This window comes from Hyla sarda, chromosome 4, assembly GCF_029499605.1.
Source record: "Hyla sarda isolate aHylSar1 chromosome 4, aHylSar1.hap1, whole genome shotgun sequence".
In the NCBI taxonomy this organism is placed as follows: Eukaryota; Metazoa; Chordata; class Amphibia; order Anura; family Hylidae; genus Hyla; species Hyla sarda.
In genome coordinates, this window is record NC_079192.1 from 253,364,929 (window position 1) to 253,384,299 (window position 19,371).

Consider the following 19,371-nt stretch of genomic DNA (forward strand, 5'->3'; position numbering starts at 1 on the left):
CCGAGATGCCACCAGTATACGGCTCCTTGGCTGATATCTTGGTTAACGCCTTTTAGTATCTTAGGCGATAAGGGGCATCGAACCTGGATCCTTGCAGGTGCCTTTTGGCCCCGAGGTGAAGGGTAGGTTTGTTGGGGGGCTCTCTTCTGTTGGAGAAGGGGTAAGCAACAGACCACATCCTCTGTGCACATTTTTTTAGTGTGACTTGTTTGCACTTTTTCTTGCACTTTCGGTGATAGAGAACACGTTCTTCGGCTTAAAAAAAAATACATAGATACAGTAGATAGATACGATAGATATGATAGATAAAATAGATTAGATAGATATGATAGATAAGATAGATAGAAGAATAGATAGAGAAAGATACAATAAATAGATAGATAGATAAATAGATAGATATGCGTTAGGTAGATAGATAGATAGATAAATCTTTTATTTTTATTCATTACCTATCATCCTCCCCTTTGGGCAATTCCAGACAGTTGCCCTCCTTAGACATGACTCAGGGTTAGGCTGCTTTCACACTATGAGGTTCTCCCGTTAATACACGTACGTTTGAAACATAATTATTAACACACGTTAAACAACCCCATTCAAGTCAATGGTTTTTTTCATTTTCGCTTTGTCACATGTTATAGCCCGTCATGACTAACGTACGTTAGTTGTGATGGGAGAAATAACGTGACATGCACTAATTTTTCGCACGTCACAAGAAACGGGTATATTAACGTATGTTATTTTTAACATTGAAGTCTATGGCCGGACATACGTTAGAAAATACACCCGTGAATGCCCGTTGTTATAACGGACATTATTTTTACTGAGCATGCTCAGAAGTGGTGACATCAGTAGACTCCTGCAGTGCTGAGGGACTACTACTACTCCCATCATAGAACAGACTTGTTTCCATGCTGGGAGTAGTAATTCCCCACTGCAGGAGTCTGCCGGTGGATGGGGAGGTTACATTAGTGTTTGTACTACTACCCCCATCATGGAAAAAGGCTCTGTTCCATGATGGGGGTTGTAGTACAGGGGCTGAGGGATTGATCGCACCAGGTCTCACTTCTCACCCCCGATGCAATCAGAAGTTATTAAGCAGGGGAGCGGGCGGCATGCTCTGCAACCCTGCGATCACTATGTATTTTTTACTTTCATTTTTAAATTCCCCGCGGGGATCCCTGAATGGCCGGTACTGAGGAGCCAATCAGGGATCCCCCTGGGGTTTTAAAAATGGACAATGACATGGGACATATGTATAACAAAAGTGTTTATTGGGGGGGGGGCATAGAGCGCTATATATCTAGCCCCCGCCAGCACATTAATAAAAATATGACCCCCGCCAGCACATTTATAATTATATATCTATACCCCCCCAGCGCATACTGTGACCCCGCCAGCGCATTTATAAGTATATATCTAGCCCCTGCCAGTGCATACTGTGACCCCGCCAGCGCATTTATAAGTATATATCTAGCCCCCGCCAGCTCATACTGTGACCCCGCCAGCGCATTCATAAGTATATATCTATACCCCCGCCAGCGCATACTGTGACCCCGCCAGCGCATTTGTCCTAATTTTCTATTGCAGCTATATGTGACAACCATACCTATCAGAATGTATTCAGCAGTGGCCAGCCAGATGATCCTGACAGATATACTATTCATTCATAGGGCCGGCAGCTGTATATGTACTCTATATAGATGTGCTGGGGGGGCAGACATATAGCATTATCTGCCCCCCACAGCGCTTCTATATACATATGCAGCTGCCGCGATATGAATGAATTGTATACCTGTCAGGATCATCGGCCGGGCTGCTGCTGGATGCGCTCCTGACATATATACTTGTCATATATAGCGCATTTGTACAGCGTTATACATGACAAATATATATGTCAGGAGCGCAGCCAGCAGCCGCTCGGCCGATGATCCTGACAGATATACTATTCATTCATAGAGCGGCAGCTGCATATCTGTCAGGATCATCGGCCGAGCGGCTGCTGAATGCGCTCCTGACATATATACTTGTCATGTATAACGCTGTACAAATGCGCTATATATGACAAGTATATATGTCAGGAGTGCATCCAGCAGCCGCTCGGCCGATGATCCTGACAGATATACTATTCATTCATATCGCCGGCAGCTGTATATGTATATAGAAGCGCTGTGGGGGGAAGATAACGCTATATGTCTGCCCCCCCCAGCACATCTATATACATATACAGCTGCCGGCACTATGAATGAATAGTATATCTATCAGGATCATCTGGCGGGGCGCTGCTGAATACGTTATGATAGGTATGGTTGTCACATATAGCTGCAATAGAAAATCAGGACAAATGTGCTGGCGGGGTCACAGTATGTGCTGGCGGGGGGTATAGATATATACTTATAAATGGGCTGGCAGGGGCTAGATATATAGCACTCTATGCCCCTCGCATTGTACATTTTTAAAACCCCAGGTGGGTCCCTGATTGGCTCCTCAGTACCGGCCATTCAGGGATCCCCGCGGGGAATTTAAAAATGAAAGTAAAAAATACATTGTCGCCCGCTCCCCTGCTTAATAACTTCTGATCGCATCTGGTGTAAGAAGTGAGACCCGGTGCCATCAATCCCTCAGCCCCTGTACTACAACCCCCATCATGGAACAGACTCTGTTCAATGATGGGAGTAGTAGTACAAACACTAATATAGCCTCCCCAGCTGTCTGCAGACTCCCGCTGCTAGGGATTTACTACTCCCATCATGGAAACAAGTCTGTTCCATGATGGAAGTAGTAGTAGTCCTGGCTGTGGGAGTCTGTAGGCAGAGGTGTAAAAACGTCCGGTACATTACGGATGTTTTGTAGCATCCCTTAATTCACCCGTTATTAAACGTCTGTTAATAATACATAATAACATACGTTTATTAACGGGTGAACTTCATAGTGTGAAAGCAGCCTTAGATGCATTTTAGACTCAAGTTTACACACAAGATAGGATCAACATGAGTGATCTATGTGTCACAGACAGCTTTCTAATGTCAGCATCTCTGCCAGCCTAATTGCCTAGCCCATCCAAAAAATGAATAATGTGCACATGTATGTCATTTTCCATATTGCGGTATGCTGTAAATGTATCCAGTGTTATTAACTGCAATAGTGCAATACTGTCTCTGTATACAATTTATCAATATTCATGCTTCCATTAGAAAAATCAACTTTGGAATTCTGCAATACCCCTGGAAAAAACTATATGCTGTCTTTCTGAAAATTGCCTCTCAAATTTCTGATAGTTCGCCCTTGTGCAGCCTATTATCATACTGTATGCTAGATGAAGGTAGTGTTATTGGTAAAATGGATGATCAAGTGTCTGATAATCTGCTGTATCAACCCCGTATCCCCCTATTAGATAGCATATATTGACACAAGTGGATTCTGTTTAACCACACTACGTTTGCTTGTTAATTAGTGAATATTCATCTGTCATCAGCCTCGGCTATGACACTCCTCCCTATTAACATAGACTGCCATAAATAATCCATGAGCCTGGATTAATATTCATGAGCTGAAATCTGTGTAGTCATGTGCAGTGATGCAGAGACTGGGGGGAGTGTTGCCATGAGTCGTAACAGTGTGAATGTAAGATACTTAGAGGAAGGCAGGACCAGCATGGTACACTCACTACCTTGGTCTACGCTCGCAGCTAACAGTGGTGTGTCTGTGTTTATAAGCTGGAGTGACTGATGAACAACGGTAGTCAAGCCGGGAGGGTGATTCCCTGTCAAAGCTTTTCTTATTCACATAAAGGGGAATTTGAAACCACTCACAGTTCTTGCATATTACAATGGGCTGCAATCTGTGCACTTTCCAGAAGAGAGAGGAGCACTACAAACTGCTGTATGAAGTTTCACAGGTGAGTGCTTATACTATACCTGTGGTATGATCACGCATTCCTAAGGACGTCAGCTCTCCTTACAACGTAATGTCATACTTGGGAGACTTTCTCGGTTTGGTATTTTTCATTTCATTTGTGTTGTAGTAACAGATGCTAGTAAGGGGCGAGCCTATCTTTTTAATATATATTTATTAATTTTTTTCCATTTATAGACATGAGTCCTGCAAATCTTTAAATTTATATACATGTTCATTTGAAGTATTTTCCTCCCTGGATAATACTAGATAATAAAGTATTTTTCAATTATAAGTAATGTAATCAGTGCAATTCATTGAAGTAAAACTTAGCAAATCGTATTTATCTTTTCTAGTTGTAACTTTTTTATGCTTTGCAGTTTGCTGCTTCTCCTCAGTGTGTGCTGTATGGTGCTTGTTTTGGTTGGAGAGTTTGTGATGTCTATTGCACAATGTTACTTCTCAACATAAAGTGCATTAAATGAAGCTGACTAGGAAAATGAAGATCTTGGTAATAAGGAGCCAGATATCTGTCGTGTTTTGTTACTATCTAAATTGTACCCACTTGAAAAAAAAAGTCAACATTGGAAGCAGCAATTGTGTCTTTCTAAGCTTGGGTTGCTCTTGTATTAGATTGTTCTGTACATGACAAATTGTTGCTGACAGCATTTGAGCTGCAGCAGGTTAAATGGTATTGGTGATGACATACTGCACAGTGAGGTGTTGGTGGTCTTCCTGGCACAGCGGAGTATGCTGAGCTCACTGGCTTCCTTCAATGTCTCCCTGATGCGATTCATTTCACAGCCGGCTAATGAGAAAGTGGACTGTGGGCATGGATCTGCCTCCTCGGTTGCAGCCGTAATGTGCGTTTTCATGCTAATGTGATCAGGGTCTCATTATCCCATTTCCAAAATGAACTTGGGCATTAATTAAATATAAAAATTGCTCTCTTTATCATTGTTGAAAGGGAAAGGCAGATTAACATGGTTAATGACTGCTGGGGACAATGCTTCTGCTTCCAGTCTTCACATTGACCTTAAAAGCCCAGCTAGTTTAGAAGGTGCAGGCACTGTGAGCAGTGCAAGCCATCAGCAGGTGGAATACTTTCCTTGAGTTTCATGCCAGCTGTGTAATACTTTATAATAGGGCTGGCGCGTGGATATATTGGCGCTTGTGCATATGTACATTATTAGATTACTGTCTCATGCACAGTATAAGACTGAGTTCACACCACGTTTTTGCAATACAGTTCTCATATAAGGTTTTGATGAAAAAATGGATTCCTCAAAACTGGACCAAACTGTATCAAAACGTGTATACAATTTTTAACCCATATATGGTTAAAAAATGTATACGGTTTGATAATATGATGTCCGGTTGCATCTGTTATTAAGAAAAAAAACGTATACGTTTTTAACTTTTCACTCCATTATGAATAAAGTTTCACTTGTTTAATTGAAATTGCAAGCAAAAAAACTTTCGGTGTCAAAAACCGTATGGTGAAAACCGGATTGAACCATACTCACATAAGGTTCTGCATGGTTCCCAATGACTCCCATGTTAAAAAAAACATACACGGTTTTCATACGTTTTTTCACCTGGACCAAAAACCATGGTAGGCTACGGTTTTGGGTACGGGGAAAAAAGCGGACAAAACTGTACAAGATGCAAAACGGACACAACCGGATGCATCGTTTGGCATACGGTTTTCACTGGAGAGTCAATGCATACGGTTTTCTATACGGTTCTATAGGGTTTTCACATTGAAAATGTATACAGGAACTGTATTGCAAAAACATGGTGTGAACCGAGCCTTATAGTAAGACTGTACTGGTTAACAAGGTGTATATCAAAACTGTGATGACTGAAAATATAAATGATAGATTCCTCTTCAACTGTGACTACTTGAACATTCATGGATCACTGCAGGAAGAGATTTGGCTACACCTTGCTTCTGTGGGTTTTCTGATATACTTTAATCCCTAGAAAAATGTAAGCTATTTTCTCCTGTTATGTGCACTCTGTCCCCAGCCCTGCAGAGCGTATTGTTGGCTTTTTGTAACTGATAAGGAATCAAAGAATAGGGGCAGTAATGTGCATGTGACACCTACTCTTCTGCTGAATCTGTGCACAGATGTTCAAGGGTTTCTGAGATCTTCCTCATAGCGTCTTATATTTCAGTATTTAAGGGATTATTACATGCATTAAATCACCACTAGCCCTAAAGTACTGTCAATAGAGAGATATTAGTGCTTACCCTAAAATACGAAGCTTAGAAAGGTCTGTCCATATATCTGGAGATATACGTGATAAATAGTGAGTGGTGTGTCTTTGCTAGGCTGACACAAGCCAAAAAGAACAGTTAGTAGCCAAATCTGCTGGATAGAAAGGAAGTACTCTGCTCAAACATTATCACTTGACTGGCTCAAATCCCTTTAATTTTACGCTCCTGTAATTCTGAGGTTGCAACCTTGTTTGATCCATTTCAGTCTTCCTTCTTTTAAAGGGCAGAGGATCTTCTTGTAACAAATCTGCTAACAGCCAGTGCTTGCATTTCTCATAGTTCACTACACATGAGATAATTGATATTTCCTCCAGCCTACATCATCTGTCCTTGCATGCTGTAAATGGAAGGGGAAAGTTAGAAACTCATTGTACAGGCATAGAAGGATGCTAATAGTGAATGGCAGGAACAACAGTCCAATAAGTGCAGCAGATTCTATTTTATTGTCCCGGATAAATCCCAGGGCTGAGGCTGCCAGGTGTTCATTTATGACTTTTTATCTTCCTTTGTGCCCAGCTGTTAGTAAGGTATATACCAAGTAAACTACTGGTTGTGAGCCAATTTTCCTGGTTAATTGTTTGTCTTTATGAAAGAAACACTGAAAAATATGCAAATAAAAGCCAACGTGTTTCATTTAACTGCACACCAGGACTTCATTTGTCATTGTGTAGATAAAATTACAGTGGATAGGCTCATTGGAGAATATAGTTGCACTGTCTTTACACACAGGGGCACTTTAGCCTTCCATTCATCAGAGCTGGTATACTCAGGGTCAAATGTGTATCATTCCACTTTGTTTTCAAGCCTTTGCTGAATCCATGTGAGCTTCCAGGTATTGCCAATGCTGGTGACCCGTGTTTTGTTCCTCCAGGACAGCCTTTCAAATCAGTCAGTCTCTTTATTCGGAAATGCAGCTGGATCTGCACAACAAGCTCTAAAAAAATGGAAAGATTGCATAAGTCATGGCAGGAAAAACAAATGTTCTAAGCCAAATAATGTTCAGTTATAGAGTCATTCTTTACAGTGTGTTAAAGTGATAACACAAATATGAATTGACAAAAGGAGGGCTCTGACGTAATGTTCTATGAAACAACACATCTCTGTGCCACCACTAGAAAAAAGGCTCTATAGAATGAGAGCTGAATGCATGGTGTATACATATAGCAATCACAGGCAATGTGACTCTACCAAACATAAAAGGAAGCTGACATCTATGGCACAGGCACCGAGTGTTTATTGTTTAGTAAAGAACCAGTCATTAAAAAAAACTCTTCTCTGTTTATCTTCCAGTAAAGAACCCAGCCAAATTCTGATGTGATCACCTAAATGTATATAAAAGAGCAGTAAATATTTATTTATTTATTTGTTTGTTTATTTATTTAGCTTAATCTTTAAATAGTTAATCTGTCAACAGTATCTATACATCCTTTCTGGCGTATACAAATAATCAAGTAGTGGATCAACTATTGCTCAGTTTGCATTGGCAGTTAAAGAGTTGCTTCTATTGGCATGAGAAAAGGATTGGCACAGACTGCAATGGGCTGTGAATGAAAGAAATGTCACCCAGCCAGGGCTCAGCTTGACTGCGGTTGCCAGAATCTAAACCATTATGCCAGTCCAGGTTTATCATCCAAACCATATACACTGTAATTCCTCTATTTAGAAGTATATAAAAAAGTAGCATTGTCTGTAATTCGAGGGAGAAGTAAAGGGGGTCATGGATGCCTGGTGCCTTTAATTGGGCACATTAATTAGCAATGATTACTGATGAGGAGAACTATCTTGGCAGGTAATGTTTTGATTAGAAGAGTTCACCTTGGACATTTAGCAAGGTAATTGCAGAGAGTAATCATCAATTGGGTGTGATTTCCCTTTGAAATATGTTTTTAATCTTGTTCTGAGGATGATCTTGAAAAATAAATTTAGCATAAAAAAAACTGTAGTCTTTTCAGTTGATCCTGGAAAATCCATGAAACAGAATGTTACTGCAGAAAAGACTCAAGTCTTGTCTCAATATGTAACTAAGAGATGAGTGAATTGATTTGGCAGAAATCAGAATCCTCAAAAATTTTTACTCTAGAATCCAAACTTTTTCTGATTCATTTTGGTTTCGATGAATCACTTCCCCTGCACAATAAGTGGCCAGTAGGTAAGTGGAGATGCTGTATACATTGCAGCTTCCACTCACTACATTTGCTGGGCTGGGCACTCTGCATTCAGCCACTCAATGTTCTGCATAGTAGTGGGAACTTCTGCCTTTGACAGAATAAAATAAAATGAAGCATTCTATCAGATTCAGTTATTCCTATTTGGATCAATGAACATGCCCTTCTTTAACCCCTTAAGGACTCAGCCCATTTGGGCCTTAAAGGGGTTCTCTGGTGCTTAGACATCTTATCCCCTATCCAAAGGAGAGGGGATAAGATGCCTGATCGCGGGAGTCCCGCCGCTGGGGACCCCCGGGATCTTGCACGCGGCACCCCGTTTGTAATCAGTCCCCGGAGTGTGTTCACTCCGGGTCTGATTACCGGCAACCACACGGGTGGCGGCGTGTGACGTCACGCCTCCCCCTCCTGTGTGATGTCACGCTCCGCCTTTCAATGCAAGCCTACGGGAGGGGGTGTGATAGCTGTCACGCCCCCTCCCGTAGGCTTGCATTGAGGGGCGGAGCGTGATGTCACACGGGGGCGGAGGTGTGACGTCACACGCCGCCCGCCCTTTGGTCGCCAGTAATCAGACCCGGAGCAAACACGCTCCGGGGACTGATTACAAATGGGGTGCCGCGTGCAAGATCCCGGGGGTCCCCAGCGGCGGGACTCCCGCGATCAGGCATCTTATCCCCTATCCTTTGGATAGGGGATAAGATGTCTAAGCACCGGAGTACCCCTTTAAAGACAATTTTATTTGTACTTATTTGTTTTTTCCTCCTCGCCTTCTAAAAATCATAACTCTTTTATATTTTCATCCACAGACTAGTATGAGGGCTTGTTCTTTGCACAACCCATTGTCCTTTGTAATGACATCACTCATGTTACCATGAAATGTATGGCACAACCAAAAAAATACTATTTGTGTGAGGAAATTGATAAGAAAACCGCAATTTCGCAAATTTTGGAAGGTTTTATTTTCATGCTGTACACTGTATGGTAAAATAGACATGTTTTCTTTATTCTGTGGGTCAATACGATTAAAATGATAGCCATGATTACATACTTTTCTATTATTATACTGTTTAAAAAAAATAGCAAACTTTTTAACCAAATTAGTGCGTTTAAAACCCCTCTATTTTGCTGACCTATAACTTTTTCATTTTTCCGTATAAGCGGCGGTGTGAGGGATAATTTTTTGCGCCGTGATCTGTAATTCTTTTTGATACTACATTTGAATATATAAAACTTTTAATACATTTTCTATCATTTTTTTTAAAGGTTACCTCTCATCAAATAAACTTTTGATATATTTTAGATTAATGAATGTTGAATAACTTTCCAATAGCATGGTAATGAAAAATATGCTTCTTTCTATTGTATTTTTCCCGATCAGTCCTGTCAGCAAGCATTTCTGACTCATGCTGGAGTCCTAAACACTCAGAGCTGCCAGCCTGCTTTGTTCACAGCCAAACAGGCTGTGAACAAAGCAGGCTGGCAGCTCTGAGTGTTCTCCTTTGTGAACAAAGCAGACTGGCAGCTCGTAGTGTTTAGGACTCCAGCATGAGTCTGAAATGCTTGCTGCCAGGACTGGTAGGGAGACCCCTAGTGGTCATTTCTTCAAAGTGGAAAATTAAATAGAAAGAAGCATATTTTTTAATAACATGCAATTGTAAAGTTAATCTGCATACATTAATCTATAATATATCAAAAGTTTTTTTGATGAGAGGTACCCTTTAAAGCAATTTTTGACTTTTTTATTTTTTTATTTTTTTTTACATTCACGCCGTTCCCGTATGGGATAATTAACATTATATTTTAATAGTACGGATATTTACGCACACAGCAATACCAAATATGTTTATAGAAAAACATTTTTTACACTTTTTGGTGGTAAAATGGGGAAAAATTGACAATTTACATTTTTATTGGGGGAGGGGATTTTTCCTTTTTTTTTTACTTTAATTTTTAACTTTTTTTAACTTTTATTATTACACTTTAATAGTCCCCATAGGGGACTATTTATAGCAATCATTTGATTGCTAATACTGTTCAGTGCTATGCATAGGACATAGCACTGATCAGTGTCATCGGCTATCTTCTGCTCTGGTCTGCTCGAGGTGAGGGGACCTCCGTCTGCCGCACTTCTGCAGATGCCGTGATCTGTATTGATCACGGCATCTGAGGGGTTAATGGCGGGCATCCGCATGATCGCGGATGTCCGCCATTACTGGCGGCTCCCTGTCTACTATCAGCAGCCGTGACCTACCGTGCATGACCCGAGCATTGCTCTGATGCTCGCGGTCATGTATAGGACGTAAATGTACGTCCTGGTGCGTTAAGTACAACCTCACCAGGACATTTATGACCTGCTTCACTAAGGGGTTAAAATAATAAAAATACAGCATTTTGGCACATATATGATAACTATGTATTCTGTCAATTGATAGACAATTGAACTCTGCTATATATGTATGTAAGAATGTCTTTGTAGACTCTCTAAACAGCTGAAGTCAGCAGTAATCTATTATAAAGTTTGTGTAAATATAAAATTGACCATACCATAAAATTGGCAATATCTTTAATGAACTTCTGTAGTTAAGGACCTGTCTAGCGGCACATCAGTCTCCCACTGCTGATATCCTTAGCCAGCGACAGCGTCTTCAGCTGCAGAAAATCTTTATTTGTAGTCCTGCTCAACTATTGGTAGGGAAAGGGTAAATACAAGGGTAGGGGAAAGGTAGATACAATGGTAGGGAAAGGGTAGTAAGAGTTTGTGTGTGTGTAGGTGGGGGGCAATATGAAAACCCAACATCAGATTCAAATGTATACATCTAGCTCTGGCCTCATTACATTTTTGTTAGGTGATCACCTCACTTCCAATTCCAATATTTTAGGTTTGTAGGGTCTTGTCTATGTGTTGTTTGAAAGTGAGCTGACAATGCATGTTTGTGGAAGCATACCTTAATATTTTAGTTATGTTCAGCAATCTGATTATACTTTCTAAGGATCTACTTTTTATCCCTTTGTAATGATATAAATAACAATGAATCCTACATGTCACAGTTCGGTTTAGGTCTGTATTCACCGTTGATCCAATCCTTTCCATTTTCTGTGGAAAGTGTGTAATCTTAAATCTACTGCATCTGCCACACCTGAAAATAAATAAATAAATAAACATTCAGATCTAACCAAGGTTTAGATACCACCTCTCCCCTAGGTTGTCTTATTGTAGATGCTATTGGTAGCCCCAAATTTTGCACTTTATTATACTGTATACTATCATTGGCTTCTATGGTATCCTCCAATAGTAATGAACAATAAATACATTTTCATAAAACAGAAAACAGAAGTGCTCCCTTGTGCAGGACCAATGAGTAGAATACCATAAAATGACAGGTGAGTAACATGCTCACCTTTGTGTGTTGTGCAATGTCTGAGGCACAACACTCATAAAGCACAACAATAGTTGCTGGTGTAGATGAAGACCGACTGCTGCAGACTTCCCACACCGGACCGATGTGCAGACAATACAACAAGGAACATAAAGGAATTTGGAAGTAGATCCACACTGCCAGTAGTTCAGTCAAATAGAAAGGAGCAGGGAGTAATTTGCGATCTATTTTCAACACACACAACTTATTTCAAGGCCGGAATGGCCTTTTCATCAGGTGCCTGTATGTGTTGAAAATAGATCGCAAATTACTCCCTGCTCCTTTCTATTTGACTGAACTACTGGCAGTGTGGATCTACTTCCAAATTCCTTTGTGGTCCTTCTTGTAGAATAATGTTTTCAATCATTGCTTCTAAATGTCTATAATGTCTTGCCTCCTTCTCAAATCTGTTGGTCCTAGTACAATTACATTCTATTCAAGTCCGCCACTGTCCATGCCAAACAATGGGCTATATTATTGGGCATGTGGCTGAGTGATGGTGAGGTGTAGTGAGGTACTGGGTGGTGCTTCACAGCAGAAATATAGATACGGTAAACTTATGTGACATGGAGAGATGAGGAAATTGGAGCACTCACCCAAAGTCTCAAGATGAATGGTAAGCTTCCTCCAAATACGTTGTTAATATCACACACCTGGCACCCATTGTGGTCCTGACGAGTTGTTTGAGATATTGGCCATTAAAAAGAGGATATCCAGGAACAGAAAAACAGAGCAAATTTCTTCCAAAAGTAGCACTCCACAACAGCTTGCCTCCATTCACTTCAATGCAACTGAGCTGCAATACCACACACAACCAAGGACAGGTCTGGCCCTTTAAGAATAAATTCAATACTAGACAATTAAAATAAAATTTGTGATTAAGGTACCCCTCCTTTTCTTTTTAGAAAATATTTAATAGCTTCTAATCCTTGTTTATGATTAAAGGGGTATTCCAGCACTTAAAAACATATCCCCTATCTCCAGTCATGTGCTCCATGTATTGTTTATGGAGGCTCCAGATATACCCAAGTGTCCATTGTGGGAATCCCTATAATACATGTGTATAATAACCACACACTTAGAGTGCACAAGGTCCAACCAGCTGCCAAGGTAAATGTTAGACCAGTGTAATGACCTGCGAGGTGTCACACGAATATGAAGGCTGTCAAAACCAATCGACCTTTTTGGATAAATTTGATGTTAATGACCAAATCCCAGATAGTATTAGTCTCCCTGGCAGGTCAGTTGTATTCTTGGGCACTTTGGGTAAGCAAAAAACCCTGGTATTTTTGGGGGGTATGCCCAAACTATAATCATATTTTAATTTGTTTAATATATCATTCTACTAGTCCGCATCATACATAGTTGTTAATTTCTTAGCACATTCGTCTGTATAATATATAATATAAGCACATTTGTCTAAATATAATGTATACCCCCCCGAAAACGAACACTTTCCAAAATTTTTGGAAAGCTCGCTCCACTCTAATCTTGTTACCTTAATCATGTGACTCTACACGACATTCTTCTATCTGTACTATGTGTCTATAGAGTTTTTGGGTCTTTCCTTCTTAAAAAATGTAATTGTCCCATCTATCTTCAGATCTACAAATGGAAATCTGATACAGAGTTTTCCCTTTTCTTAAATTTTTTTCTTTATTAACAACACTTCTTTCTCCCTATTTCTCTTCTTCCATCTATAAACAATTGTACTGATGTCTTTGATTGCAATTAAAAACAGTTTGGGCATTTATGGTCAAAAAAATTACTTTGTAAATCTCCTACTTGTGTTTTAAGCAATCTTAACCCATTGGAGATAAGGTCAGCTTCCATATATTGTGATATTGACCTAATTTCCCAATGCTGTTTGAGGGCCTTACATAGTAGGCATTACAAATTCCTAATAGTATCTGACATCATTGCCATATTTTCATAGGGTCTTATGGGTTGCGAGCTCTACTAAGGTGAGAAATCAAAGTAAAGTAGCTCACCTCCCTAGAATTTCCTAGCAATGTATTACCTATGGACAAAATGCTCAATAAGAAAAAGAAGGGTTGTGATGCTCCAAGATACCTATTTTGGACAGTATTGATGATAAAATCACTTTACTACTACTAGCTTTTGTAGGGGGAAAATCCCCAACAAATATGCAATGTTTTTGTAGCAAAAATTTTAATTTTGCTCAAATCGAATTGTTTTGTTGTACTTGAATACACCTTGGATTTTCTGCCAACCAAAAGTAGATAAAACACACATTTAATCCTTCCAGTGTGAACACACCCTAAATCTATTAATCCTGCAAAACATTATCAAAATGACACTTTCCAGTAGTATTGATGAAAACTTGCCTGCAGTGCTATAGAAGACCAGATGACTGCCACTGTCAGCAATTAAGTCACTTATAGGATTCAATATAAATAGATGTTCTGTCATTGTAAAGGATTAATACCTGATAAACGACATGAAGGGTCATGAGACTTAAAGAGAATTAGGTGACTACTACCTATAAACGTATTATAAAATAGCCTGCATGGACCAAAGGTTTATTGAGTGAGAAATAATCACAGGTTAGATGGCACAGAGAGATACATGTTTTATTTTCTTTTAAAATCTTTATTTTTTTTATTAAAGGTTTTAATAAAGCTTTTTGTTAAAATGACAAAGCAAATTATAGGTATTGCCAGGGCTGGGAAGAGTATGAGATATTAAATGTTACAGAAAAGCCTTTCTAAGGTTGAAAGTAAATTCAAACCATTGAATTGCCGAATAACATGCCTAAAAGCAATATTCAGATAAAGGTAGATGCATGGGGAGTTACATGGACAAGTAATATGCCTACCTTTGGTTCGTTGTATTTGTTGTATTATGCCCAAAAGCATGGTAGAAACCTACATACCTTTTTTCCCAAGTTAGCCTTTTTCTGATAGAGAAACTATAGTCACAAGAGTTTTTAAACCTCTCCTGGTGGCCCAAGTTGGCTTAAATGTATTACAATTTTCCCAGTGTGCAAGCTCCTAAAGAACTTTTCTCTGCTTTAAGAATGCTTGTAATGTTTGGTTATCGCCGTCTGTAGCGCTCAGTTTTGGTTTTATTCTCGATGGTTGCTGCTCCATTATCACGCTCTGCCACTTATACAGGTGGCGACTTCATATTGGGACAGCTGCGACTGTCTCCTTTTCTTTATATATCTGCCAAATAGCAGCTGTGACTGCTTATCTACTGTATTTGTTTATGAACTGTGAAAACTTATTTTAACTTATCTTTAGGGTGTATTCTCATGTACAGTATCCTACACATAGTTGACACAGCATATTTGAAGCTGCAGATCATAGTAACATAGCTGGTGTAGAAACCTTCTTTCCTCAAGACATAGAGGATGCCCCCTTGTTATAGATACAGTCCTGGGTATAAATAGATCATGGGAGAGATCTCTGTACTGTCCCTTGATATATTTATACATAGTTATTAGGTCTCCCCTAAGCCTTCTTTTTTCTAAACTAAATAACCCTAATTCTGATAATCTTTCTGGTAGAATTATTTCCTTGTCGTGGGCATTTATGCCCCAATTGATGGTGATTTTATTTGCCTAGGCAGCGGCCCGACACTGGTCACTACAGATAAATTTGCTGTTAACTAAGACTCCTAAGTCCTTTTCCACATCAGTCATCCCAAGTGTTCTCCCATTTAATACATGATCCCAGCCCAGATTTTTCTTCCCCATGTGCATTACATTACATTTATCAGTTTTGAACCTCATGTGCCACTTCCCAGCCCAAACCTCCAACCTATCCAGATCCATTTGTAACAGTGCACTGTCCTCTACAGTGTTTACCACTTTATAGAGATTAGTATCATCGACAAAGATTACTACTTTAATATTCAACCCCTCTACAAAGTCATTAATGAATATATTAAATAGGACAGGACCCAAGATGGACCCCTGTGGTACACCACTGGTAACAGTCACCCAATCAGAATAAGTACCTTTAATAACCACCCTCTGTTTTCTATCATTGAGCCAGTTACTTACCCACTTACACACATTCACCCCCCAGCCAAATTCTTCTCATTTTATGCACGAAACTGTAGCTGGCCACTTGGAAAAATAATAGTTATTTAAAAATGTATTATTTCCTGAAAAAGAGAGAATGTATTTTTTTTTTTTGGGCTGAAATTCTGCATTTCTTTCAATAACCAGTAAAGGGGTAACACATTATTTTAAGATAGTTATGGACATTAAGTTAAAAGTGACATGAGTTATCTCATAAGATTCACCCATACCCACCTATGTCTTCATCCCCTTCTGAAAGAAAGTTACTGATCAATTGACTATTGGAAAAAATGTGCAGATTGCAGCCAAATAGTAAAATCACAATATTTAGAAAACTGGTGAACAGAAACGCACTATATATGAGCACCACTCGCTACTAACGGATATAAATAATTTTATTTGCCTTCTTCTTTTGATAAGAGTATACATTTGTACAACCAAGTGCCCATTTTTTTAAATGCTTCTACTCCCATTAATAAAATGTTTTGCAAATAGCTTTGAATAGAGAGAAACAGAGTCATGAAGTAAAAGCTGACACAGCTTGCTCAGGGACATGCCTCTGCTAGGGAGAGGAATGTAGGAGATTTGAACAACACAACAAGGCTGTTATCTAGCCAGAACTTAAGTCAATATAGATAAAAGGGACATACACAGGATGCTAATTACAGTGTGAGTAATATTCTTGTTTTTCCCCTTTATTGACAGGTACACTTTAAAAGTTACAGCAACATTTAGTGCTATAGGTAAACAGTTGGTACCCGGTGGTTACTAACAGGTTGCACTGCACTTATCCCTTTTTGGAGGCATGTGCCTGCCAGAGTTTATATGCTCACAGAGGTGTAGGAAAAAGCAACTACTTTTTCCAAGTGGTCCAAAAATCCCTTTTTGGGTAAAGCAACTGGTTTTGTGCCTGGAAAGTGAAGAAGCAGTAGTTTATTTTTATGTTTTTACAATTGGTAAAAAAATGATTTTCATTTTGGAACAATGCAACAGGATTGGCTTTCTAGAGAGTGCCCAAAAGAGATGCAACACCCTCTATGCATGGCTTTTTATTAATTAGTTTAAAACAAAAAATGTTGAAAGCTCTGCAGTGCTGCTTTACTACAATTATTATATATGCGTGGTTCTACTCCTATCTGTTTTGTTCACTGCTTAGTGTCTCTCACAGGGATCATCACCTAACACGTGCTATCTTTATAATGGCTTCAGAAGCAACGTGCATAAGTTTTATAGTGGTTTTGACATGCTCCATTCTAAGGGAAGACTGTTCACAGAGAAGATTAGATTCCCTGTTCTCAGGAAAGACTAATTTCCCCGTTTTGGAGATTGGAGGAGTCAAAGCAGTTGGACCAGCCATAATCACAAGGTTATCCCCTAGCCTGGGGAAAGGGGATAACTTATATTCATGAGCAAACCCCTTTAACTATTTAATTAGGATTAAACATTAACCATAATAGTTTTGATTAAAAGTTCTGAACTATTTCTATTCAGCAGCTGGTATGTGAAGGAATGGATTGCCATCATAAGTTTTCTTGGGGAGATAAACCAAAAAAGAGTAGAGCAGTGGCCCTTTGCAACCAATTATAATTAAACTTTCATCTTTCATGTGACCTGGAAACTGATAGGTTTATATGTGTTTTATTAAATTCGGCACATTTAGAATTAGCTTGTGGACATTTGTTCTTCTGCAGCTTTGTGTCTTACTATACATAACCAGCTGCTAGATACTGTTCAGAACACAATTCATCCGATCATTTCTCAGATGAGTCAGTATATTGCTCCTTTTTTTACTCTCTTGTTAACGGAAGTTGACATCTTCACCATCTTTACCAAGTTTACTTTATTGGAATGTAAATATGTTAGTTAAGGTTAACATTCTCAGTGATCCCCGCCTTACATTAGTGTAGTAATAGAGTATTTTATCTGTTATTACAATTTTTAGATCTTTAAATTTAACCCCTTAATAACCAAGCCCATTTTCACCTCAAGGACATGGCCAATTTTATTTTTGCGTTTTTGTTTTTTCCTCCTCGCCTTCTAAAATCCATAACTCCTTTATATTTCCATGTACAGACCCATATAAGGGCTTGTGTTTTGCGTGACCAATTGTACTTTCTAATGAAACCTCTCATTTTACCATAAAATGTACGGCAAACCCCAAAAAAAAATTTTTAGGGAGGAAATGTAAATGAAAACCCAAATTTTTTACATTTTGGAGGGTTTTGTTTTCACACTGTACACTTTACGGTAAAAATGACAGGTGTTCTTTATTCTGTGGGTGAATACGATTAAAATGATACCCATGGCTAGATACTTTTATATTTTTTTTACCGCTTAAAAAAAATCTAAAACTTTTTGTACAAAATCAGTAATCTAAAATCGCCCTTTTTTGACCACCTATAACTTTTTCATTTTTCTGTATATAGGGCGGTATGAGGGCTCATTTTTTGTGGCATCATTTGTACTTTTTTTAGATACCACATTTGCATATATAAAACTTTTAGATCATTTTTTATACATTTTTTTTTATAAAATGTGACAAAAAAGCAGCATTTTTGGAGTTTTTAAATTTTTTACATTTACGCCATTCACCATACGGGATCATTAACATTATATTTTGATATTTCGGACATTTACGCACACGGAGATACCAAATATGTTTATTAAAAAAAATGTTTACGCTCTTTGGGGGTAAAATGGGAAAACGGACAATTTTCATTTTTATTGGGGGAGGGGATTTTTCACTTTTTTTTTACTTTTTATTTTTACATTTTTCAACTTTCTTTTTTACACTTTTTATGTCCCCATAGGGGACTATCTATAGCAATCGTTTGATTGCTAATACTGTGCAGTGCTATGCATAGGACACAGCACTGCTCAGTATTATCGGTGATCTCCTGCTCTGGTCTGCTCGATCGCAGACCAGAGCAGAAGACCCCGGGAGACGTCCGGAGCCAGGTGAGGGGACCTCCGGCTGTCATGTTGGATGATCGGATCCCCGCAGCAGCGCTGCGGACGATCCGATCATCCAATCAAAGTGCCGCAGATGCCGTGATCTGTATTGATCACGGCATCGGAGGGGTTAATGGCAGACATCCGCGCGATCGCGGATGTCGGCCATTACGGGCGGGTCCCCGGCTGCTGCTAGCAGGCGGAACCTGCCGTGTATGACGCGAGCACCCTTCCGTTGCTCGCGGTCATACACAGGACGTAAATGTACGTCCTGGTGCGGGAAGTCCCGCCAAACCAGGACATACACTTACGTCCGTGGTCGTTAAGGGGTTAAAAAAATCTATAAAATGAAACTTCTAAATGGTTAGCTTTGTAAATAATATTTTTTTTATGTAGAATGTTAAGGATTATGGCTAACATTTATCAAAGGATGTCTAGTTTAGTTGTTTTTCTCCACCCTTTTTTTGACGGTAGTTGTGAAAAAGTCACAAGGACAATGATAAATGTGATGGGTTATCAGAACCTTGTACATTTTCTTAGTGTGGAGGTTTTTGTCATGTCTCCTTTTACATGGTGATAGATTTGCATCTCAATTTTGCTACTAAAGTTGCA

General features: G+C 39.3%; 1 protein-coding gene across 1 annotated transcript in view; it reads left to right on the forward strand.

Moving 5' to 3' along the window:
• Positions 1-3,641: 3,641 nt before the first annotated feature.
• Positions 3,642-19,371, forward strand: part of PDZRN4 (PDZ domain containing ring finger 4) — a 155,615-nt gene continuing 139,885 nt past the window's right edge. Inside the window, exon 1 of the mRNA XM_056573943.1 lies at positions 3,642-3,895. Within this exon, the coding sequence (XP_056429918.1) occupies positions 3,827-3,895 (69 nt within the window). The 5' untranslated portion in view covers positions 3,642-3,826. The remainder of the gene's footprint in view (positions 3,896-19,371) is intronic.